A 24389-nucleotide genomic window follows, 5' to 3' on the forward strand; every position below is an offset into this window, starting at 1 on the left:
ATTTTATTGTAATGCTTGAGGTTGGGGTGTTGTGGTGGTGGTGTTGCATTTTATTTTCCTGTTCCTCTCTTTGATGTGCGGGGGTTGTAAAGAGGGTGTTATTTTCGAGATAGTGCTTCTAAGAATGGCAAAAAATAGTTCTATTTTTAAAAAGAAAAAGGCATATGCTTCCAGGAATGTGGGGTCTATAGAAGCAAATCAAAGCTAGAAAGTATGAATAGAATAGAAGGGGGAGAAAAGAAGATTTCTATAGGACCTAAAAGTTCACAGCCATTAGAAGCAGACAGAAGCCAAGAAAAATGCGAGAATTATACAGAAAATCATTAATCACTTCTTTTCTTTAAATACTTATCCTTTTCCCATTGTTATTCAACAGCAAATCTCCGCAGACCGTCTGTTGGGAAAAAAGCACCCGGAGTTCTACAAGAATCTTCAGGGGAAATAATCTTATTAATAATAAAATCTGGATCGTAAAGGTGAAAGCTTTCTTTCTGGGGGAGAAAAACAAAAGCAAAACACCCCCCCTCCCAAAGGGACCCCCTTCCCCCAGACCTCTCACTTTGGAAGAAACCACCCAAACCATGAGGGCCGTCTCTGGGGCGTTGGAAAAAGGATGTGGGAGCGAACAAGGTAACAGAGCTGCTCTCTTGGCATGCATTTCGGGTCGGTTTGTTGGCTGTTCCAGCAGAAAGCTGGGGAAGCACGAGGAAAAAAAGGGGAAAAAAGGAGCTAAAAAGAGAAAAGGGCAGAAAGAAAAACAACACGTGAATTCTTATGCGGGGTTTTCCTTTTGCTTTCTCGTTTTGTTTTGGCCGGTGTGAGCGAGAGAAGCGGCAGAGAGAGTTTCCAGGCGGGTTATTCATGGTGAGGGGGGTGTGTGTGTTTCTCCTCGATTCGGGGCTATTGCTTGTGCGGGATCGGTCCCGCGGAACTTCGCTGCGGGACCTCGGGCGAGGGCTGGTGGAGCCCTCGGGGAAAATACTGGGGGGGGGGGGGGGGCTGTTTCCCCTTCCTACTTTTTCATCCCTTTTCCATCTTTTCCCCTTTCAAATATATATTTTTCCCCGGCCCGTCACGGGCGGGTTTGGGGAGAGTTTGAGGGGTTTCGGGGTGCGAGGATCCCCTTGTGCGGGTGTCCCGGAGGGTCCGGGTGCCCCAAGGTGCGGGGGTCTCTGCGGGTGTCTTTGTCTCGGTACTGCCTGTGTCCCGGGGGTGCTGGTTGCTGTCCCGTCCCGGGAGCAGTACGGGAATACCGTAGTGAAGGAAAAGGCTGAAAATTGGGGAGATAAACTCCAGCGCTGGCAAGCCCCGGTCGGGGGAAGAGAGTTCACGCAGAGGACACGTTTTCTAGGCGATTAGCTGTGTATTATAGCCAGGGAGTGACCTCACAAACCCCTTGACCTCCTCGAGGCTGGACATTGTGATCAGCCCGCAGCGCAGCAAAACTTTGCGTGTGAGGGGTCCCGCCGGCCTGTCCCTCACCGCGGCTTCGGGCTGTGGAAGCCGGGAACCAGCTCCGGGAGGCAAGGCTGGGGGGAGAGAGAAAGGAGTGGAGAAGGGTCTTAGAAGTGGGGTTATTTCTGCTTTCTCGCTGTTTAATGGTTCTGCTGCCCGGCCCGGGCCCGACAGACGCTTTCCCCTCTGATTTCACTTCAAAGCCCTCGGTCTTGGCATGTTGCTTCGGTGTGAGAAGGAAGAGGGAAGGCGCGGAGCTTAGGCGCCGCGTTGGCTCTGCCAGCAGAGCCCTGGTTTACCCCCAAAACTAGGGGGGAACCAACCCCAACCCCGCAGTGCAGGAGCGAAACCCCCTCCTGCTCCCGCGTCTCATCTCGCCTCTTATTTTCAGAAATTCCTTTGTCTGAGAGCCCCCCCCGCTCTCTCCCCGCACCTCCTCCCACTTCGCCCCTGCCCACGGCTCTCTCAAAAGCCTCTCTGTGCCCAGCTGCCTGCGCGGAGCGGCGCGGAGCGGTGCGGAGCTGCGTGGGGGGATCCCACACGATGTGGGGGGGGACGCTCGGGGGGCCTCTCCCCGGCCCCCCCCCCCGAGCTGGGACTGCCACTCCCAGACCCCAGCCCCGGCTCGGGAGGAGCTGAACCCCTTTGTTACCCCTTAGTCCCAAAATTGGACAAAAAATGGTGACAAAATTCTATAACCCAACCCACTGAGTAGTTACTGGAGATAAAGGGTATAGAGGAAGTAGAAATAAATATATATGTGTACATCTGTCTATATATGCAGGAATATGGGGGGGCCTGTTCGGTATAGGTGTGGGGGGGATCATGCTCCCCCTCTATAGCTCTGGGTCGCTTTAAAAGCTCGGCGAGCGGGTTGGGAGTTTCTCAGCCTCGGTGACAGATTTATGATCCGCAATAAGAACAGCGTGTTTAAATCCGTAAATCAATCTCGCTTTCTCACTATATAAACGTTCATTTTATCTTTAGAAAGAAAACGGCTTTGATCACGGCACCTCGGAGGGTGAAGCCGCTGTTTATGGCCACGTTTCCGACCCTTTGAACTGGGGGCTTGGAAAAAAAAAGAAACCCCCGAAACGGGTGCTTCTTTTGCATGAAACAAACCCCAAAATGCCGTCGGAGGTGGAGAGGGGGATATCTGTCCCGTTTGCTGCCTGGGATGACTCTGATCCTTCCCCCCCCCGCCCCCGCCTCTTCTTTAGTGTATCTACTCGGCTCTATTCACAGGGACCCTACATTTTATGATAGGGGAAAAAAAAAGAAGTGGTCGTGTGAAGCGAAAGTTACGGCTTCTGAATTGACCCGAAGTTCCAAAATAGCCCCCCTCCGAAGTTTCCTCCCTCGTGGGGACCCCCTCCCCCAGCGACAGAACCCCATTTGAATCGGATTTTCCCCCCCACTCCTTGACCAAGCGTCTCTCTTCCGACAACGACTTTCACTCGATAAAATCGATTCCGAAATAATCGAGGGCTTTTGAAAATTAAGCGTTTCCCTGCTTGCTCTTTCCTGGCCGGGGGCAGCCCAGAGCATTCCTCCCTCCCCCTCCAAGCACCCTAAGCTCGCCTTAAAGGGGGAATAAAACCTCTTTTAAGCTTTTCAAATTAATGTTGATGTTTAATATGAGGTCCCTCCAGGCTTTACCCGCTGAGGGCGGCGGGGTCGGTTCCCTGTGTAGCCGTCCCAGTGGGCTGTAGGGGTGCTGGGGTGCTCGGGGGGGGCTCTGCCCTGGGGTTCCCCCTCGCCTGCTCTGCTCTAGGACACGCTCCTGAGGCTTTCAGGCTCCTTTTGCTGCCTTGTCTCGTGTGGTGGGTTCCCCCCGTGTGCTCCGAGGCCTTTCCCAGCCGCTTCCCTTTGTTGCTCATTCTTCTTCCCTTTTTTTCCTTTCCAGGATCCCTGTACTTGGCAGCTCTCCTCAGAGTCCAAATTTGATTTGATTTTATTTTTTTAATGCAATAAAGGCTGGCCAAACAATAACAGCAGCAGGGAGAAAAGGCCTGGAAGGGAGGGCTGAGCTCTTGCAAACCAGGAGTATAAATATTCTCAGCTGGTTTAGACTCTAAAACAGTTGTGCTATTCAGTACAAGCCTGCCATAAAAATAGAAAGGAAAAAAAGCACGATGTGGCTGAGCTGAAGCAAGGTCCAGCAAAGCCAAGCTCCAGGCAAGGTTTAGGGAAGGGTTTAAGGGCTTTTAAGATGGGGGGATAAAGCTAAACGCGTGCCCTTGGCCAGGGCAGGGGGTTGAGGTGGTTGCCCCTGCACAGCCCCTCACTGCCGTGCCAGAATCTGGGGAGCAGCCCTGAGGAAAAAGGCGGAAAACGGAGGGGTGCTGGTGGTTCTGTCCACCTCGAAAAGCTTCGTTCAGTTGGAAACTTCTTTAAAAAACTACTGTTCCGGTGGAAGGTCACAGTGGTCCTTTGAGTATGAAACTGCGAGACCCCCTTCCCCCTTCCCATCACGTGATTCATTAAATAATTAATGCCGAGCTTGCAGAATAGATATGTATTCGTCAGGAAAATCGCAGCCATGGACTCCTTGTGTCTGACGTGAAATTCAACTGTCCTTTAAAAAACAAGCCTAGAGCTGAAGGGGGGGGGTGTAAAAAAAAAAGAGGGAGAGAAAGAGCGAGAGGGAGAGAGAGAAAGAGGGGGAGAGGAGGAGAGAGGGAGAGGAGGCTGCAATAAAACAATTCTCAGGACCCACGAAGCCACGCCGAGGGCTGGATTATTGTAAGTAGCAGGGGCTTCCCAATTCCGAGCGTGTCTATATGTCCATGTAAATTTATTGTTTGTTATTAATGTTATTGTCGTAAAATGTGACAAATCGCCGTCTTCATTTCCTCCCATTTCTCTTCACATGGTGCTATGGATGTTTATACCCATCGAGGCATTTCATTGATATTTTTAGGAATATTCCCCTCTCTCCCTCTCTCTCCCCGCAACCTCTTTTTTTTTTTCCCCTCATCCCCCTTTCTTGATTTATTACAATAAACATGTCAGCAGCAGCGCGGCTGCCATTGTGTGTGTGTTTGTGAGAGAGTTGTGTTGTTTAGAGTGGTGGCCAAGATAAATCATTTCTGGAGTGAAAATGATGTGCAAGCGATGATATTTTAGAGCGAGGATCTCTCTCTGCCCCACTCCCTGGAGTTGATGATTTCAGGCGATTTACAGTAATAGATCAGCAGCTAATATGAAAGCTCTGGAGCTGGGGGTCTTAAATTACAGCATCTGTGATTACCAATTAAGGAGAGATTTGTATAAATTTGGGAAACCGGGAACGCCTCATTGCCATATAAACCTAGTAAAAAAGCACGACCTTAATATCAAAATCACAGCTCGGAGTCCTGCGCTGCAGCATCCCTTTCTCAACGATAACTCATTTTCTCTCCACTTCCCTCTCCCCATCCCCCGGCAGGACTCCTCGCTGGAGAACAGGCACAGGTTGCTTTAGCAAAGACAATTGCTGGAGATGATCCGTTTTAAACCAGGCACCGAAACCGGATTGAAATGCAACAAAAAAAATTGAGAATCATTTTAAACCAAGACCAAACCAGTGCTTACCGCTGGGAGGTCGCTGCCTCGGAGAGGCGCGGATCTGGTCCCGGGCGGGAAGGGGACTTTGCCCACCAAAGGCAGAACAAAGGGGGGCTGTGGGAAGTGAGGCGCTGTCGAGGGACCCGTCCCGGGCCGGTTGTCCCACAGACAACAGCAGAAAGGGATAAGCTCCTAGCGGGTATCTCGTTGTGCTTTTGGAGCAGGAGGGTGACTTCGCGTGGCTTGCTCGGGCTAGGATGGTGATGGATGGAGAGGCAGAGAATAGAGCTCTTATGATGAGAGCTGGAGAAGGTGCTCTCAGGAATGCTCTAGGAGCCCGGGCCTGTTATTTATCTTGAGAAAAGCAGAGCTCCGAGGAGAAAGAGCACTGATATAAGCTTAAATAGTAGCGGAACCTGGCCGGCAGCTGTTACCTTCATAGCGATTCCTGTGCAAAACACAGTAGAGCTCTACTAGGGGAATCACTTTCAAGCCACTAAGGTAGCGAAGCTGAAGCTTTTTGGGGTCCAGATGTATGCCCCGAACTGGGGGCACCGGTACCTGTTCTCCTGTCAGCGCGGGGAGCTCATCCTCATCTGCAAAGGGGAGGTCGGGAGTCAGCACTGCCCTCCCGTCTCCAAACTGGACCAAATTGGTCCTAACCATGAGTGTTGAAAAGGAAGGAGGAAGTGGGAGATCGCGTTTTTAAATATTCTACAAGCTCCAACATGCGAGGAGTCAATAAAACTGACAACAGGAGCAAAGATTAAATGTTCACACCGGATTCTTGGATGAGAATTCCCCGCTTTTCCCCCCTTCCTTTCCCTTTCCTCCCCTCTGCTCGCAGCCAAGTCTCACACCGCCCGAGAGGGGATATTTTACTCTGTCTGACAGTGTAAACCTTTATGTAGCAAAATTAGAGGAGCTCAGCGACTTTCATTAAATATTAAGGGAGATCCAGGGACGGTGAAGGAGCCAGAAATACAGCATCATTCTCTGTCAAGCCCCGTATTAATTTAGGTTGTCGTCTTCAAATGGATGCAGACACACTTTCCCCCCACCTCCCCCGCTTTTCTTCATCCCCTTTATTTTATTCGGTGGTAGTTTGGTTTTTTTGATGGCATTCCTAAATTTTTTTTTCCTGTCGGTTTGGGATGTTGAGCGTGAGAAATCGGCCCTTGGCGGGGGGCGGCTGCGGGCTCGATGCGGAGAAGCCGCCCCGCAGCCCCTGCCCCGGGCGGCAGCCCCCTCTAAATCAATACTCGGGGTTCTATTTATCCCCGGTCCAGACGCCTTTGTGCGAGTGTCGCGCTTTAATAAGCAGATGTCAGGAGGAGATGGGGTGGCCGAGGGCCGCCGGGTCGTTCTGGCAGAGCCTCCGCTGCCCCCACCCTGAGCTCTGCCGGCCTGGCCCGGGAGGGGGGCCCGGCCCCGGGCTGGGGCTCCGCATCCGAAATAGGACCCCTGAGAAGACTCTCAGACTCTAGTTATGAGGCTCAGAGCCAGAACAGAAGCTCAGCTGCTGGATAATAGCTCGAGAGCTTCCTTAGGAAACCCAGACCCAGGAGGGCAACCCATGACAGAGATAGGACCCCAAAATTCGCGGCAAGAGCCTCCAGCCTTGGAAGGAACCCTAGACCCAGGCGGGTCCCTCAGGCCTGGGCAGAGGAAGGCAGAGTGCTCCCCATCCTGCTCTGTCCCAGGCCGGCGGCTGTGGGGGGGAAAACCTGGGCGAGGGGGGCCCCTAGGTGATGCAAAACTTCCCTCCGTGCAGGATTGGGGCTGGGGAGCACCAGCTCCATCCTCCCCAAAACACAAGTTTCTCCCCTCTGGGGTTAGCGGTCACTCGAGGGAAGAGGCTTGGTTTCAGCGGAGCTGCGAAGGGGAGTCTGGAGCAGAAGCCCTTGCCCCTCGCATCCTCCGCGCATCTCCCGCGCATCCTCTGCACATCTTCCACGCAGCCCCACCGTCGCTGGTCTCCCAGCCTCGCTAAAAATAACGAGCGAATAGCTGCTTACCATGTTTAAGTTGTGTTTCTTTATTAACTCGTTGAAACCAAGGTTTGGGGGTTTCTTTTCGAGAAACCAGCTATTGTACCTTAGAGTTACCAATGGCAGAAACAACGTCCAGGAGGTGGGAGGAGGCAATAAGCTATTCCAAGTCGCTCGAGCAGGTTCTATTTCATTAGTTTGTGTGCAATAAGCTTTTCTCCTTGCCTGGCATCTTGTCAGAAGCCCCTGGTCTATCGGCGCTGCGAATCCGTGTTTATCACATCTCATCCCCAAAGAAATCTCCCTCTCTTCCCTTCTCGACCAGACATCCCCTATCTTTTCCCAAAGAGGAAGCTATTAATGTTGTAAATATGAGTCAACAGCACCTTAATTCATAATTTATTGCAGGCAGGAGGAGAAAGTTATTTCAGATCAAAGCATAGCGGAGGGAGAGAGTTGCAAGGCCGGGAAGCGGAGCAATAAGGGGGAGAACGCGGAAACCTGGGGCTGAGGCGCAGAGAGGCGTGGGGCGGGCGCACAGGCTGGGCCTGTTAGCAGCTTCCCCCCCCCCCTTTTCTTTTTGTGGCTGTATTTCCCCCTGGGAAGGGGGTTCAGCCCGTCCCTGTCCCCCGGTATCACCCCGAAACCGCCGCCGAGGCCCGGAGACCTGGAGCCGATTGTGCTTCGTTTTCTTGTTTCAGGAGAGAGCGACCCTGAGTCACGGGCAGCCAGGACAAAAGCGAAGAGCTCAGTCGCTTTTCAGTTAAATAAGCAAAAGTCTGGAAACGGGGACTGTTTTCTTTGAAGTTTTATCTCTTTTTTTTTTTTTTTTTTTTTTTTTTTTTTAGTGGGAAAGAGGAAGGAGGCGAAAGAAATAAAAGGCGACAACCGCATTTCAACACCTCCCTGCGCGTAACCATCCCAGTTGAAAAGGGAGGCTATAAATCAGAGGCGATGGTGGAGACTGACTCCTTATTTTAGCGTAGATACGAGGGGAGGGGTTAATGAGAAATCCCCACTCGTTGCTATTTCGTCTCCTTTTGATGTCCGACTCCATGCGAAATATATCGGTGCTTTATTGGCAGCGGTATCGAGAGGTCAGGAGAGAAGGCTGAAAAACTTCGGGTCAAATGCTTTCGGAGCATGTCCCGCTGAAATCGATGGGGAACCGCAATCCGCAGCCTCTCTGCTGGGGGGGGACGGGACGGGGAGAGGAACTGGGTCCCCCCTCCCTGAACCCCTGTCCCACCACCCCGACCTGGACTCTACGAGCCCATCACCTGCCCCGGTGCTGGGCGCCAGCTCGGGGTGGAGTGATGATGATGGTGGTGGGGGTGGTGGTTTTGGGGAGGGGAGGGTTTGCTTCTTCCTGTTCCCCCCGGTTTTGGGGAGCCGTGGCACGCTTCGTCCTTTCGCCATCCAGATTTCCTCTCCCCGCGCTGAGGTCAGCTCCAGTAAAGCCAAGTCTAAAAATAACCCCCAGGATCTGGTTTGTTGCTACTGGTACCTCAACCCTCCCTGCGCTTTAAACGCGAGAGTGCAAACTATTCCCTGGAAAAGGGCAAGATCTAATGTCAGGGTGTTGCTGGGAAGGGTGGGAGTGAGAGAAAGTATTAAACCCGATGGGCTTTGCACAACTTCTATTCCCCCCCCCCCTTTCTTTCGCTCTCTTTCCTTCTTTCTTTCCTTCATTTTTTCCCCTTTCCCCGGCCGAGACATATGGAATCAATTTTGAATCCTGACACTGAAGGCTGGCCAATTCCTACTGGCTCTAAAAACCAGAATCCATTTGGTTCCCTTCTCTCCAGCACCCCTTGTCACTCAGTATTACAATCGTCTTGCAACATTTTAAGTCTTTATAAAGAGAAACAGCTTTCCAGAGAGATACGAGGGAGTCGGGAGTGGGGGAGGTTTTTCGGGGGCGCTTTTCCTATTTTTTTCCCAAAGGAAATGTGCGCGCACCCCTCTCCCAACACCCCCATCCCACCCCGCTCCGCTCCGTATCTCTCTGCAAAGGGGGCCTCATCCTTGCAGTCCTCAAAGCTGGTTTGGAAAAGTTTCTGTTTTTCTCGAGGTCAAATCAGTTACGTTTGAATCGAGGGAGTTAAAAAAAAAAAAAAAAGAGATAAAGAATTCAAAAATCAAAGCATCTTTCGGGGGAAAAAAAAAAATCCAAATCGTCCGGGAAAGCCGTCAGCAAGATCCTTCCTCCGGGGTGCAATAAAGTAGTTTCTTCTCCTTAATTTGCCTGCTCCAGTTGCGAACTCGCCCCATCCGGTCCGGCTTCGCTCCTTCTTCTTGAAGTCCTGGGTTGGACAGTCTCACAGGTAAGGAGTTCCAAACAAATAAATAAAGGAATGATGCAGCTCTGCCTTTCCTCCCTTCTCCGGCTCTCTAAGATGTAATGAATTGCTCCGAGAGCTTTGACAGGCTTCTCCCCCGCTCTCCGTGAGCTGTAGCTGACTTTCTCCCTCTCACAAATTAAGACTGATGCTTCGGGAGCGGCAGAGCTGGGGATGAGCAAAAAGGACCTCGCAGTGTCCGTAAAGGGGACCGGCCACAAAACGCTCCTGTCCGAGGGCGCGATTCCTTGCGAAGTTTGTCTGGGACACATTTGGTAAAGGTTTAGCACCTCTCTCTTGTTTGAAAAAGCAACTACAAAAGCCCATTGGAAAAGCGGGGTGTTAAACTGAAGAATGTTTGTGATGGTGATTTATGGCCCTACCAAGTTTTTTGTTTACTTGAAGCAGACCCTCATTACAAGGGCTTCTAAAAAAAAAGCCCTCCCCCACCCCCCAAAAAAAAAAAGAATCTTTCCCAAGCTCTGTGTATGTCCGTAGCGGGTTTTCCCTCCCCAGGTCTGGGTGGAGTGGCCAGATGTGACCAACAAACATCTGGTTCATTGAGCTGCTGTTCCTTTTAGCCGGGCCGTGCGTTTGACCGCAATGGGTAAGACGGAGGCTGCAGTATGAAAGCGGCGGCTTTTGGGGTGCCTGAGGCTGAAAATAGCAGGGGTTTAAAGAGGTTCGAGGTTTGTTTGGGTTGGGGGGAGGGAAATGGCCTCGAAAATGGGTCATTCCTCTCAAATGCGGTGTCTGGGATACAAGGGGATGAGCAGGGGGGTGTGTGAGATTACGCGTGGGAATATCGGATGCGTTATTTACCATGGGTTTGTGCTGTTCGGTTCTGGCTGATCCCCCTCCATCCTCCCCCGTGAAAGCCCGATGGGTATTTTAAGAGCGAGACAGGAAAACCGTTTGTACGGAGGAAAAGAAAAACACCCAAACAGGAGAAATCGGATTAAATCTGGGAAGTTTTTTTTTTCCCCTCTCTAAATACATACATAATAGTGCTCTGTTCTCCTTTGGTTCCTCTCCCTTTAGAGCAACATCATAACGCCGTCCTCGGGACAAGTTGCCAGTTCTAAAAATACTCTCCTAGATTGGGAAACTGGGAAAGTTTTGACTCAGTGGTTGATATTTCCCGAGGCGAGCTGCGATATTGGCAGAGCAGGAGCTCAGCTACACAGGCGGCTTCTTTATTTTATTCTTTTCTTTTTTTTTTTTACCCCTATTTTTTCCCCTGAAAATTGCTTTGCATTAAATTTCCTCAGCTCCAGAATTCTCTTTACTCGCCTCCAGCTAAAGTTGGGGTTTTTTACCAAGCGCTTGATCTGTTGGCGAATGAAATCTGAGAAGAAACCGCAGGCCCTGAGTGGCCGTAATTTAATTGATTTTATCATAAATCATCAACTTCATGAAGAAGCAAAGTTTTCATTGAAGTAAATTGATATTAATGGACACTTTCTGAAATGTAACCGTATAGATCTATAGGGTTGTGCTGCTCCCACTTCTGCTCTTTCGGGACAGCGGATTTCAGGCGGGATGGGGGTGTATTTTTCCATCTTTCTAGTGTTCTTTTCTCCCACCCTTTCTAAAAAGCGACTTATTCCCAGATCCTTTTTTTTTGGGGGGGGGGAGGGGGCGGGGGAAGGGCAGGGCTCAGCTTTGTTTTGTGGGTTACTCCGGGAGCACCGAGATTTGGGGGGAAAGAGCACGGAACAGTTCGGTTTCTTTGGGATATCAATGGGAATACTCCCCTAGGCAGGTTATTCCCTCTGCCCAGCACTTTGGCGGGTGCAGAGGTGGGATATTTCTGCCCAAAATACGCGTGTCCCATCTCGGCCCCGCTGCGCTCGCAGCCGTGATGAAAACTAGGACTGAAATCGGATTTCAAACCCCCGCTTCCACCTCCGTGCCCTCTCCTGCGTTAAACATTGCCGTTCCCAAAGCTTTCCCGCCTCATTAAAAATTAACCCGGAGTGGGTGGGAGCCCTTAGGTGGGGTGAAGATGTGGCGTTGGGAGCACCCCTGCAGCTAACGAGGGGCAGCGCCTCGGAGTGCGCCGGTGTTTCGGGGGGGGTGCGAAGATGCGCCGTGCAGGGAGGATGCAGGACTCCGTGGAATACACACGCTTCCCTACAGACCATAAATATTCCGTGTGAACATTCCAAAGCAGAGAAATAGAATTCCTTGTCACCACTTCTTTCTCCCTCTCCCGAGAATTCCTCTTCAGAATTTGTTAGTCCTTCTGCATTCTCAGAAGGAAGCAGGTACAATGGAGCTCATTCCTTCTCCCAGGTCCCTTCTTCTCCATGCCCAGCTCCTTCTCCAGCGCCAGCCGGGGCCCGGAATCAGGCGAGTATCCCTGCAAAAAATAACCGAATTCCTTCCTTTTCTCACAGAAACGGCCACGGCGGGAACATGGGTGCCTGGTCCTGCGGGAGGCGAAGGAAGGGCAGTGGGAGAAAAGCTCCGGATCTTCATTTTCTCCTTCTTTCTCTTATCTATTGGTGATTTTTTTGTGTGTGTGGGGGGGCGGCATGGGGTTTAAAATGGGAAGAACGGGGAGCCCTGGAGCAACCGCATCTTAGGAGTCAGGCGCGTCTCCTGGGGAGCGAGAAGCCCATCCTCAGGGCCTCGGGGAGGCTGAGAAACCCCTCTCTGTTTTTCCTGCTCCCCCAAGCCCGTTATTTTTCCCCTCCGTTTCCGCCGTCTTTGCCGTGGGGCTGGATGCTGAGGCTGCGGGAGCAGTGGGTGCTGCCAGTCGCTTTTCTCGCCTATAGTGTTTGTTCACCTCCAGGTTAAAAGATAAAAAGGAAAACTGGAAGGAAAAATCAAAGGAAAAGCCACCTAGAACGCCCCAAGGGCCGGGCAGCCCCCGGGAGCGGGGGCATCGCCTGCCTGGGAGCTCCAGGGAATTTGCTGATGGGGGAATTAGAGGGAGCGGAGGGGGAAGCAGGGAATTTCCCAGTTCTGGGGAAAATAGGCAAAAGGTTGACGTGTCCCAGTCACGTGGGTGTATAATTCAAGCCATTATTTTGGCATTTGGAAGGGAGGAGGGAGAAGAGAGAGAAGAAAATAGGGGACGGTGATTCCCGGTTCCCAGACCATCTCCGGTGTGCTGCTCCTGAAATAGCTGTTTGCAACACTCTGATCCCCCAATCTGGCGCCCCCAGGAACCCTCCCGCACCCCCCAGCCCCACCGCACCCCGTGGGAGCGAGGAGAGGGGGACCCATGGGAGCGAGGGGCTGCGGGGCGGGGGAGAGCCTCGAGGGCCGCTGGTTTGATTTGATTTTGGGTTTTGTTTTCGCTTTTCTGGAGCCAATTCCAAAGCACTTCCGCTGATTGATCATTAACCTGGTGAGTTATTGCTCGTCTAAGCAAAGGTCAGGGGGAGAAAAAGGTCTAATCTGTCAAGGCAAAGCCAGTGCTCTCTCAGTTTCAGTTTGATTTCTTATCCGGGCTGGCTTCTGTTCGAGGTTTCAGGAGGTCCTGGACCCTCCATAACTCTCGCCTCCTGCTCAGAGCTCTGCCCGCCGTCGGGCTCAATGTCTGGAGAGTGGGAAAACCCAAACTCCTTCCCTTTAGATTAAATAAAGCGCCGAGGGAGGAGGAGCGGCCGCGCGGAGCATCCGCGGGTGCGGAGCAGGGGCCGGGCGGGACTTGCGCCGCCTCCAAGAGAAAATGAACAGAGAAAAGCCCCCATATCAAAACAAAGAACAGGGGGGAGAGGAGGGGGGACACCGTCGCTCCATCCCTCCTCTGTGCCTGCGCTGCTGGGGAATATATGAAAAACAAAGACACCAAGCCCGCTCCCCCGCCCTCCGTGCTGGAGCCGTTGTTTATTCCAGCTTCTTCGTGTTTGTTTATTTGTTTCTCTTTTTATCTCCTCCCTCCTGCATCCACTACCAAATAAAAGCGGTTTTCCCTCTTTTCCCCACCTCTTCCCTGCCTGCTTCTCCTCTTTCTCCGAGCCCGGAACTTGCTGAGAGCGGGCTGAGTTCACAGCACAAAAAGAGCTTTTTCTTTCCTTCCTTTTCCTTTTTCCCTCTTTCCAGACCTCTGTGTGTGCTCTACAGAGGGAATTTAAAAGACCGGGGTGGGGGGCTGGGATATAAGTGGAATATTGCCAGAGCTGTGTATTAAATTGTGCGCCCGTGTAATAATAACACTAATAAAACCTCCAGCTTTAGGCCGCCGAGCAGAGAGGTCATGAAGCATCCGCGGGGGATTTATGGAAGCGGGGAGGTTGTCACAAGCAGAATAAGGGTGTGAGGGGAACATTTTTATTTGAGATTAGTAACATCAACATACAGAACGGAAACGGGATTATTAAAGGGGCGAAATGCTTCCCCAAACGAAAATATTGTTAAATTACATTGTTTTGTCTTTCTCCTTTTCTTTCTCCCTTCCCAAGTCCTTCATGCCAAAGTTGCGGTGATAAATCTCGCCATGGCTTTCAAAATGTTTACATCTCGAAACCATTAATTCTGATACCGAATCACTGCCCGGTGGCCTCGTATAGTGCAGAGCATCTCCATCCTCCCCCCTGCATCGTGGCTATCCCCCCACCACGCTGGAGAAACACCAAAAACCACATTCTGGATCTTTCAGGCTTTGCTGCCTTTCCTATTATCCCTACTGTTACATTAATGTTGAACCCAGAGCTATTTAACTGCAGATATTTAATCTCTTAAACGCATTTAGCTCTGAAAATACCACCAGAATTTAACCCAAACCCTTCCCAATGTATATATTTTTGAAATGGCATCTGGAGTTTACCACCAGCCCTGGTGGTGAACAAACCAGGACAAACCTGCCTGGTCCACACCAAACGCTTCCATCACACGCGAACCCCAGAGCGGGAGAAGCGTTTCCTTCGGGGGCTTGCACGGGGGGAGGAAGGACCGGAGGGAGGGCAGGGGTTTACCGAAATAACCCCGGTGCCGGGATGAGGATGTCGGGTCCTGGAAATGCTGGTGACTGGGATGGGAGATAATGTCAGAGGAATTGCTGGGGCTTTTGTTCACCAGAGCCCGTCTTCTCCCCTTTTCCACGCAAAGGTTCCTCTGGATGATGAATCCCCTCCTTTCTCACCGAAGTTTCATACTTTGTTTTTTCTCCTTCCCCCTCCCCAGCTCTCCTCCTTTCCCAAAGCCCGCCACTGCCTTGGCTTTGCTGGACCAGACCTTCCACAACCGGTGAGTTTGGCTCAAATGTCCTACCTGTGCGTGTCTCTGTGTTTCCCTCCATTCCTTCTCTGAGGGCACCCAGCATGAATCTCCCCCTGTCCCATTCCGTTCCCCCCCCCCCCCGCCCCCAGGGTAAGCACGGCTGCCCTGGATTTCACGGGACTATTTTCATTTTGCTACTGGCTTGTCTTTAAACTCGTGATTTATGATCGTAACTTTGAGGGAGTGTTTTAAATGGAAGATATTTCCTGTACTCCCTTTGAAGGGAAATCCAGGCAGATTGCAACATTTGCTGCTGACTTCGGGATGAGGGCGAGGGAGTTACATCTTAAAGAAAAGTAAGCTGCAACCAAAGCAAAGAAGCCAAAGGGAGCCTAAAAACTCTACTTACAGGAGTTCAACATCTAAACGTGCAACGACCTTCTAAAAGGGTTTTTTTGGCTGCCAGTTAAAGTTAAAGCACGGCTTTGCACTTCAGAGGAGTTATCTGCAGTATCCGAGGGACTTCTGGTTGCTTGGGCACTCCCAATAAGTCAGCGGAGATCCACATTCAGACACCTAGAGAGTATTTCACATACTGAGAAGTCTTTAAAAGAATAGTCCACTACTGGTTTTCCTCCTTCCTTCCCTGGAATTTCAATGCCGGGGCTCCAGAGTAGGAATTGGCTTGTAGGAGAAGATTTATGTTGGAGTAGCTCATGAAAAGTTAAATGGGGGGAAAAATAATCGTGTTCGCCGGTGGAAAGCTTCCTCCCAGCAGAACAATAGCTGGAAACACCGCGGTCCGTGGGGTAGGACTTTCTCCATCACCTAGAAACCCTCGAGTAAGTCCTCTCAAAAGTCAAGTGTTTCCTGGGACATGCTTCTTTTTCTTCCTGGAGTTCTCAGCCTAAAGGTGCACACACAGACACAAAAAACCCCAAACCAAGGCCATGCTCCCCCCTCCTCCCCCCACGACGGGCCGTCCCTTCGCGGCGAGGTCCGAGGAGCCTTTTGTGATCCCACTTTTTCCTGCTTTGCTAATCGCAAATTCCCCCCTGTCAGCACTTAAGCCAAAGGGGCGAGCGTCAGAATTAAAGGAGGGGAGAGAACAAAAGTAGCACTTAAAAAAGAACAATAATAAAGAAAAGAAAGTGCAGACACCTCCATTCCTCGCCCGCCTTTCTCCCCCTCGCAGCTCCTTCTCATCACGGGCTTGCCTCAAAACGCGAGTTTCTGCTCTCGCAGCCGCGTGGGAACCAGGAAGGCGTAAATCTCCCGTGGCGGCAGCGCCTCGCTGGCAGGAACTGCCTTATTAATAATAGCAATAATAATCATTTTTATGGCTCAACACCTCGCTGCCCTGGCCTCCCCCGGGGGTAGTTTGAGCCCCGAACCCCCCCCCTTCCTTAAACCCCGCACCTCCACCCCCGGTGGAGGCCAGGAGGAGCCCCCAAGACGTTGGGACGAGCAAAGTTAACGCCGAAGTTACGCGAGGCCGCGGAGTTATAAAAACTCGAGCGGTTCCTCCTTTTCTCCCATCTCTCTTGCAAACACTGCGCCCGGCGGCTTCCGTCCATGTGTGTCCCCCCCTCCAGCCCCAGAATAGGGGTTTCGGGGAGGCGGGGGAGGTCGGGGCTAAACGCCACCGAGGGACCGGGGGGGGAAGCAACAGGAAGGGGGGGTAGGGGGGGACACGCTATGACTATGTTATTAGCATGAATCGACGCCTAACTGGGGAGCACGTGAAGCCGCGGCCAGCTCCGCGCCCGCGCCCAGGCCGCCGGCCACCGCCGCTGCCATTAGCATCATTTTTCACTAGTGACGCTGTTCGGGAGGCTCCTTGGCTCTTCCCGGCAATCCAAACCAAATCTTGGGTTTTAAATACAGTCGTCCCCCCCCCGGCTTTATCCCTCTTTCCCCCCCCCTTCAGTAGCCTGGATTCTTTGCGTTAATATTTTAATCCCAACCAAGCATTGCATAGTTAAAAGGGGGGGGGGTGGGGGTGGTTGTGTTCAGCTTTTCTTTCTTTCTTTTTTTTTTCCCTTCTCCTTTCCCTTCTTCCCCTTTGCTGTGGAAAGCAGAGGCCATTGTTATCAGTGAGCAGCGCGTACCAGCTATAGGGCAACTCGAATCTCAGGGTCTGGCCATTCAAAGCCCTCAGCACATCTTGGAAGCTGGAAAGCATCTTGATTTTTTTATTCCCCCCCCCCCCTTCTCTTCCCAAACGGAGACAGAGAGACAATTTGAGCTGCCGTAACCGAAAGCTCCACTGGCTGAGCCCCCTCCCCCTCTGTTTGGGCTTTTTTTTTTTTATCCATATATACATGCATATGCTGGATTTTGTTCCTCTCTCGCTCGTATATTCCTTTAACGCTTTTAAAGGAAGGGGGTCATTCCTTGCTTATTGATTGCGTGGATGCTGGATGTGAAAATATATTATGTCTGCCTGTGCTTTGCTCGTCAGAGACTAAGGTAAGCCGGACTCAAATAGGCTATCACTTTGTGAATGGCGGAGTATATGTCCCAATGATTTATGACCATATGACTCCAATCTCGGTTCAAGAAGAGTTCACAAGCTTTAAGCTTCCTTCCACGCAGAGGCTCTTTCGCAGCCCTCATCCAGGGCCTTTTCCCCCCCGCTTTACAACTGGGGAGTTCTGGCTGGGGTGAAGCTCGGTTGTGGGGGAGGGAAGAGGGAAATTTTAGGAATGTGTCTCTATTTTGCAGGCATATCCACCGCCAAGGCAGGGGCTGGGGTTTGAGCTCTTCCTGAGCAGCCGCCCTATTGTTAAGGGCATGTTTGGAATATTTATTATTAATAATAATTGAAATGAAAAGCGGGGCTCTGCCTGGTTTCGCTGGTGCTGGGAAATGTACCTTGGGAGGGGGCGGGGGAGGGGAAAGGCACTGCTCTTCCTCCTCAGCACAGGCAGGTTGTGAATTTGGGGGTTCCAACATGGAGGGGATGGCGTTAACACCAGAATCCCTCTGCCTCGGACTCCTCTTTCCTTTTGCCTTCGACCGCCGGATTTTTTCTCCCGAGCATCCTCCTCCCCGCAGCCCTCTCGCACCTTCCCTTCGATTTTTCTTCTTTTTCTCTTCTTTTCTGGTCTTTTGATTTTGTTTTTTTAATGCCTCCAAATCCTCGCGCTCCAAAGTTGCCGGCAAAGAGTTTGTGTTAAACGCTACCGCTAGCAAAAGTGAAACTTGGAGCGTGAGGAGAAGAGGCAGCGCGGATCCCGCCCGGCTTTAACGGCACCAGGAGATAATCGAATATTTATTATTCTGCCTGAGATGTGCTTTTTTTTTAAAGCAATTCCTTGGAGTAAATAATTAGGATCGTGCCGTCCTCGGCGAAGATAAATGAGCGGCATTTGCGAGGCGCTGAGAGATGAGGTACAAAAGCAAAGCTGTGGAAGCCACGAGCGAGGTTTTGGGCGAAGGGGGTTGTAAATCTATTTTATGGACATGAAAAAAAAAAAAAAAAACACAAAAAAAAGCGCAATCGTCGCTGTTATTTTTAGCTGCTTTAGCTCAGCCTCGCGGCTCGGTTCTGCTCTGGGTTTGGGTGGGATTTGGTGGGGTTTTTTTAACAAACCTATGCCAGACAGGAAGGGCCTTGGAGAAATTCCCACCTCTGGCCTCATAGATATTTTCAGAGAAGCTATTCATAAGAAAGGCGCTGCTGTTGCTTAATTCATTCCCAGCTCGGGCTCGGGGAGTGGAGTCTACTTTTTAATAAGACATATTTATCATGGAGAGGAAAACAAACGCGAGTAACTCCCCATCCTTTCGCTAGACAATAATGCATCTCCGTGGAAGATACAACACGGATCTGGGAATGCAGAAAGGATTGAATCAGTGTAGAAAAGCAAAGCAGCTCCTCCGTGGCCACATCATCAGTGGCTGTGAGGGAAGTACACGGAGGTTTCGTATGACATGACAGAAGAACACAGCAGTCAGGGAAGGGGAAAAAAAGATGTTATTTATTGTCGAGCTGTGGCTTCTGTTAAACCCCGGTACTTAGAAATATCGCATTAGGCTTTATCTCCACTGAGTTTATTTTATTTTATTTTAGAGAATGAAAGACCCCGATAAAATTAAATATACAAGAGATAGAATTAGATATACAGTGGGTATCAATTTCCAAACAAAATGCACGGGGGCTCCTCGCAGGTCTGAGCTGTGGAGAGAAGCCTCTGCCTTTGTAGAATATGTGAGCTGCCAACTGAGCCTCACACATCGGCTTGTTTCCAGGGCAAGATAGTTTTCATATTTCAAAGGGTATTTCTACTCTGTCTTTATGGTAAAGGAAAGTTTATGCTTTGAGAAAACAGAGGAAAAGACCAAGAAAAATTAAAAGGGAGAGGAAGGAAAAAGGAAGGTTTAATTTCATAATTTGAGGCTTCGGACTAGGGTTTTTAGACTTTTGAGCTTAGATTGAGGGAGGGAGGAACAATACAAAATCAAAGGGTGGAAAGTTAGGAGCAAATGGCCTGGTGATGAGTTTGCTTTCCAAGGCAAAAGAAAAAAGAAAAACCCCAAACCCAACAGCAATTAAACTCATTTTGGAATCACATCTTGCCAACGGCAGCTCCAGGTTAGGATCTATGAGCACAAAGCAGAGTAGGCGATGAAGGGCTGTGTTTTCTAAACACAACCTGTGCTGCCAGAGAGGGTGAGACTATCAAATAGGCCAAAGGAGGCACATTCTTGAATTCATGCCCCTGCTTAAATCTGCTTGAAATATTTGCACTGAATTCCAAAGACATTTGTGAGTCTCTGTGTAAACAGCAAATGAAGCCAACTGTGTCAGGACACCCGTTACCTGCAGAAAACATAGTGACTATTTGCTGGTTTCAGTTTAAAAACAAATATACCAGCCAGAGGCCCTGCAATCAACTTAGCAGACTTTTAATTTCTGATGCTATAAGGCCTTGCTGGTTTTTCTGTGTGTGAATGGCTGATTTGAATAGGTCAGGGGTAAGAAATCAAGACTTCATTCTTTTCATGCTTGGAGCCAGCAATTATCCATTCTGTACTCTCAGATTTACATTAATGTGGGTGCTCTCTGGGCACGGATGTGTGTATGCGCACATGACACACATAACTACATGCATACACATGCACACATTTAGATGGGAGTGTATGTGTAAGCATGGGGGTGTGTGTATATACGTATATAGAGAAATAGTGAAGTAAATAGATGTATACAGAGGAAACCACGTGTACTTGTAGAGCATGTGTGTAGTTACACATCCTGGGGGCTATCCTCCAAGGCAAAAAAGGTGGAAGCAAGCAAGCAACCAAGCAGGAAAACTACCCCCTAAAACGAGCTCAGCACTTTTGCACAGTAACATTTGTTGAGCCTCCTTAGGCTGTGCACAGGACAAAATCTGCTCAAAGCATCTGTTCGGCCTGTTCGGCGGGACCCTATTCATGTCATGGGCCTTTCAGGCTCCAAGATGGATTCATAGGCTGGGTACTATTATTGTGTGTTTTCTCCTAACCTTTCAGGTCAGCTTCCAATAGACAGCTGGAAACGGCCTGTCACGTGGCCTTGGGGTGCCAATGTTCTGCCATAGGGGTGTCAAGACCCTGGTAGCTGGAAAAATCATTTTGGGGAGTCCCAGAGATGCAGAAGACAACATACTACGACAGCTCCACGCTCTTTGGGGGTTACTCCTATGGGAGTGCCAATGGATTCGGCTACGAGGGTGCCCAGCAGTCCTTCCAGACAGCCTCTCACATGGAGAACGACTACCAGAGGTCCGCCTGCTCCCTCCAGTCTCTTGGCAACACAACTCCGCATGCAAAAAGTAAAGACCTGAACGGAAGCTGCATGCGTCCAAGTTTGCCCCAGGAGCACCACCCGCCTCCCCCCATCTCGCCGCCCCCAAACCCTGCCACCAACAGCACCAGTAACAACAGCAATAACCAGTCTGGGAGCAGTAAAAGTGCCCCCAGCAAAGCCAACCTCAGTGCAAACGCCAGTCTCACCAAGCAGATTTTCCCCTGGATGAAAGAATCCAGGCAAAACTCCAAACAGAAAACCAGCTCCCCTAGCACAGGTACATGGCTCTGCTTTCCTAAACAACGAGGGAATGCAGCCACCAGTTGCAGTGGTCTGGTTTGGAGGGAGGGGAGAGGATCCAGTAAGGATTCAGTGAGGATCCTGGTGTTGGGCATGATCCCAAAACTGCCAGCCACACGCCCTAGCCAGGCTGAGCAAGCCTTGGCTCATCCTGCAGCACTGACTGTGCACACTTGGTTTATTCACAACACATCCAGAGCACTGCAGGGAGATACAACCAGGCGGTTGTACACAGCCGATGTCTGACTGTGTACAGACAGATATATGAAAATGTCCACCCACTGCTCAGCCCAGTGATGCTAAAGCAGAGTGCTTGCTCTCTTCCCACTTCCCTGCCCCCCAGACAAAGCAGTAAATATGGTGCTTTCAGTGTATGTGTGCATGTATAGGGCATGTGCACAAACATGTGTCTATTTTGCATGCATATGTGTGCATCTCTAACACGAGAGAGAAAACAATCAGTAGAGAAATATCACTGTTTTGAGCAAAAAATTCATCTCAGCTTTGCTGCACACACTTCAATTTACATGAGAATAATTTATCAGGTTTATACATGTTTATCTCACAGAAAGGTAGGTACAAATGCCATCTTCTAAGCGTGTACATGCAAATATTTGGGCTACACAAGTACAAGACATACGTAAGATATGTGTGTGTGCATTTGTACCTCAGCAAACACAATTCCTCCCCACACTGCCCCGTGTTAGTGTTAATGGGCTTTGCAGTCACTGCCCCCCTGCCAAATATTATTTTCTCCAAATTATCTGTTGGAAATAATCGACTCCTAAATAAATGGCCCTGGAATCCTTTTCTCCATGACATGATCAAATTTTCATAAACCAGGGGCAGCTTTGGAGAACAGAACTCTTAATAAATGACATGATTATGGAGTGCAGGCTAATGCAAAGGGGTGACGGAAGGGGGGGGTTGAACTCTTGTGCCTGTTCCAGGATTTATTAAGAAACGATGCATTCAATTGCTGCATGTAAGTAATTATCTTTGATTTCATTTTGTGGCCAGCAGAAACCTGCAGCGGCGAGAAAAGCCCTCCAGGCTCCTCGGCCTCCAAGAGAGCCCGCACAGCCTACACCAGTGCTCAGCTGGTGGAGCTAGAGAAGGAATTCCACTTCAACCGCTACCTGTGCAGGCCCCGCCGCGTGGAGATGGCCAACCTGCTGAACCTCAGCGAGAGGCAGATCAAGATCTGGTTCCAGAACAGGAGGATGAAGTATAAGAAAGATCAGAAGTCAAAAGGCATGGGGTCTTCCTCTGGAGGGCCTTCCCCCACCGGCAGCCCGCCTCAGCCCATGCAATCCTCCGCTGGATTTATGAATGCCTTGCACACCATGAGCAGTAACTATGATGCCCCCTCGCCACCTTCCTTCAATAAACCCCACCAAAATGCCTATGCCATGTCAACTAACTACCAAAACCCCATCAAAGGCTGCCCCTCCCAACAGAAATACGCCAACACGGCCCCCGAGTATGACCCCCATGTCTTACAAGGGAATGGGGTGGCCTATGGGACTCCCAGTATGCAGGGAAGCCCCGTCTACGTTGGAGGTAACTATGTGGATTCTATGCCCACCTCTGGCCCATCCCTTTATGGCCTCAATCACCTGCCACATCACCAGGCCAACAACATGGACTACAATGGGCCTCCCCAGATGCCCCCAAGCCAGCACCATGGACCATGTGAGACCCACCCCACCTACACAGACCTTTCCACGCACCACGCTTCTTCTCAGGGCAGAATCCAAGAGGCGCCCAAGTTGACCCACCTGTGATAGGGAGTAGGGGCAGGCTCAGGCAAAGCAGATGGGACCCCACCACAGGGCATGGGAGAGGGGAAGAGAGCAGGATCAGCTTCAGGAACATTTGTGTTGAGCTATTTTCTTTCTTTCTTTGGCAGGTCAATTTCTACAAGGTTGTTGTGCTGGCTATTATTATTGCTGGGTTTATTAGGCACAATTTCCACACATTTCAGCATTTGCTGCCGAAAGCAGCTCTCTCTCTGAAGAGATATACCTCCTGTGTTTCAACACAAATGCTTCTGAAGCGGATTTGGGGTAGTTTTGTGGGAATCTAGCCGATTTTAAGCAGCAACATCCTTCATTTCCAATCCAAGCACAGATCGTCACTGATAACTCTTGGACACTGGAAAGGAGAATGGTCAGGAGCCAAGACTTTACAGTTGGTGTCTCTGCATCTACGTCAACATGCACATGTGTATACATATGCAATCAAGAGAGATTCGCAAGAAAACTACCCTCCTCTCGACTCCATCTCAAGAGGAACCTTGTGCTTTTCCTTCCCAGCCTGCAGAGGAAGGGCACCAAGTAACTTCCCACAAGTCCCCACATAAACTGCAAATATACAAACCTGCCAACGCCTGGGATTCACTGTCTTCCCCTCAAGCCCCTGCCTCCCCTCTCAATAATAATAATAATAATAATCAAATTAGAACTAGAGAGGTCTAAGAATTGAGAAAGTTTTGGGAAACAAGGGTTTTGAAATGCCTCAACCCCCCAACAATAACAGCAGTCCAAAGAGAGGAAGAAAGAGTTGACAGGTCTGAATATTTTCCCACCTTTGCCTCTGATGAAATGAAGTCTCCATTCAACAGCGTTGGGTTTGTTTTGGTTTGGGGGTATTTTTCTTAGGGTTCCTTAACAGAAAAGCAATCTTAAGACTCAGAAGTCCCACACTTCTTTCCTCCTCTTCTCTTGACCTTACGTGAAAACAGGGTATATTTGAACAAATGGAATGTCCTCCCATCGAAGCAGAAGTGAATGGATCTCTAGTATTTGCTAATGCTTTCTTGTCTGGACATCTTTGTTGCACTTAGAGTTTACATATAATGGGTATAAAAACAACTTTGAAGGGCTTTCGTCCAACTCAGTCGAGATGCCCTTCAATAGGTGTGTGTTCTGGTGAACATTCATATATATTTATTGGTTATAGCCAGTTTAAAATATTTTCCTTTTTTTGGTATTATTTATCCCCAATATTATGTATTTATATGAGGAAAAAACAAAACAACAAAAAAAAAAAAAAAAAAGAAGGAATCAAATTGTACTTTTTTAGTATTTACTTGTTCTAAAGGACATTGTGTTTCCTTGTCATTGTACAACAAGCTTATTTTAGTTATTGTATTTTAGGAAGACCAGTAGTTTTATGTTACCTTCGTACTTATGAATAATGTAATTAGTTCTACTGGAGGCATGAGAGCAGAACCAGCCTGTAATTGTATAGTCCTGAATTAGAACTATAGCTAATCCCTCCCTCCCACCTCACCCCGCCTCTTCCGAGCTCTTTCTTTGTTCTTATAGTAGTTCTTTTATTTCCTTGCTAAGGGTTGTCTGTTGAACAATTCTTGAATAAACTTTCTGTTATCAATTTTATCTTGTCCTCTCGCTGGGATTTAAAGGAGAAAAGGAACCACGTGGATGTGAAAACAGCGAGGAGGAGGCAAAAAAGGGGCCTGGGTAGCGGTTCTGGGTCTGCGTCCCCTCCCGGAGTGGGACCCGAAGGGTCTGAGCTAAGGGTGGCCCTTGCGCGGTCTCTGCGCGGTCCCTGCGCAGCCCGGCCCGCTCCCGCGGCCACAAAGAGGGTCACGTGGCGCTGGGGCCCGGCTGCCATTGGGCCGCAAATGAAAACAAAGGAAAAAGGATTAATGACAGAAAAAGAAAGATAAAGGGCGCAGAGTTCCCATGCGGGGCCCTCGCACAGTGACGAGAAATCCCATTCCCGGTTATAATTCAGAGCTTTTGAAATGCACGC

General features: G+C 50.0%; 1 protein-coding gene across 11 annotated transcripts; it reads left to right on the forward strand.

The window, feature by feature from the left end:
* The first annotated feature begins 459 nt into the window (after positions 1-459).
* HOXB3 (homeobox B3) lies at positions 460-24010 on the forward strand. Of its 11 annotated transcripts, none has more exons than XM_030508910.1 (5): positions 460-630; positions 2443-4200; positions 14477-14539; positions 20030-20583; positions 21627-24010. In XM_030508910.1, the coding sequence occupies exons 4-5, from the start codon at positions 20148-20150 to the stop codon at positions 22391-22393; spliced, it is 1203 nt and encodes a 400-aa protein (XP_030364770.1). In that variant the 5' UTR covers positions 460-630; positions 2443-4200; positions 14477-14539; positions 20030-20147; the 3' UTR covers positions 22394-24010. The 11 variants fall into 11 exon arrangements, with proteins under 11 accessions (XP_030364770.1, XP_030364779.1, XP_030364772.1 ...); XM_030508919.1 differs by having other exon boundaries at positions 21630-24010; XM_030508917.1 differs by lacking the exons at positions 460-630; positions 2443-4200 and adding exons at positions 8359-9322; positions 16895-16984.
* The last annotated feature ends 379 nt before the right edge of the window (positions 24011-24389 follow it).

This window comes from Strigops habroptila, chromosome 19, assembly GCF_004027225.2.
Source record: "Strigops habroptila isolate Jane chromosome 19, bStrHab1.2.pri, whole genome shotgun sequence".
In the NCBI taxonomy this organism is placed as follows: domain Eukaryota; kingdom Metazoa; phylum Chordata; class Aves; order Psittaciformes; family Psittacidae; genus Strigops; species Strigops habroptila.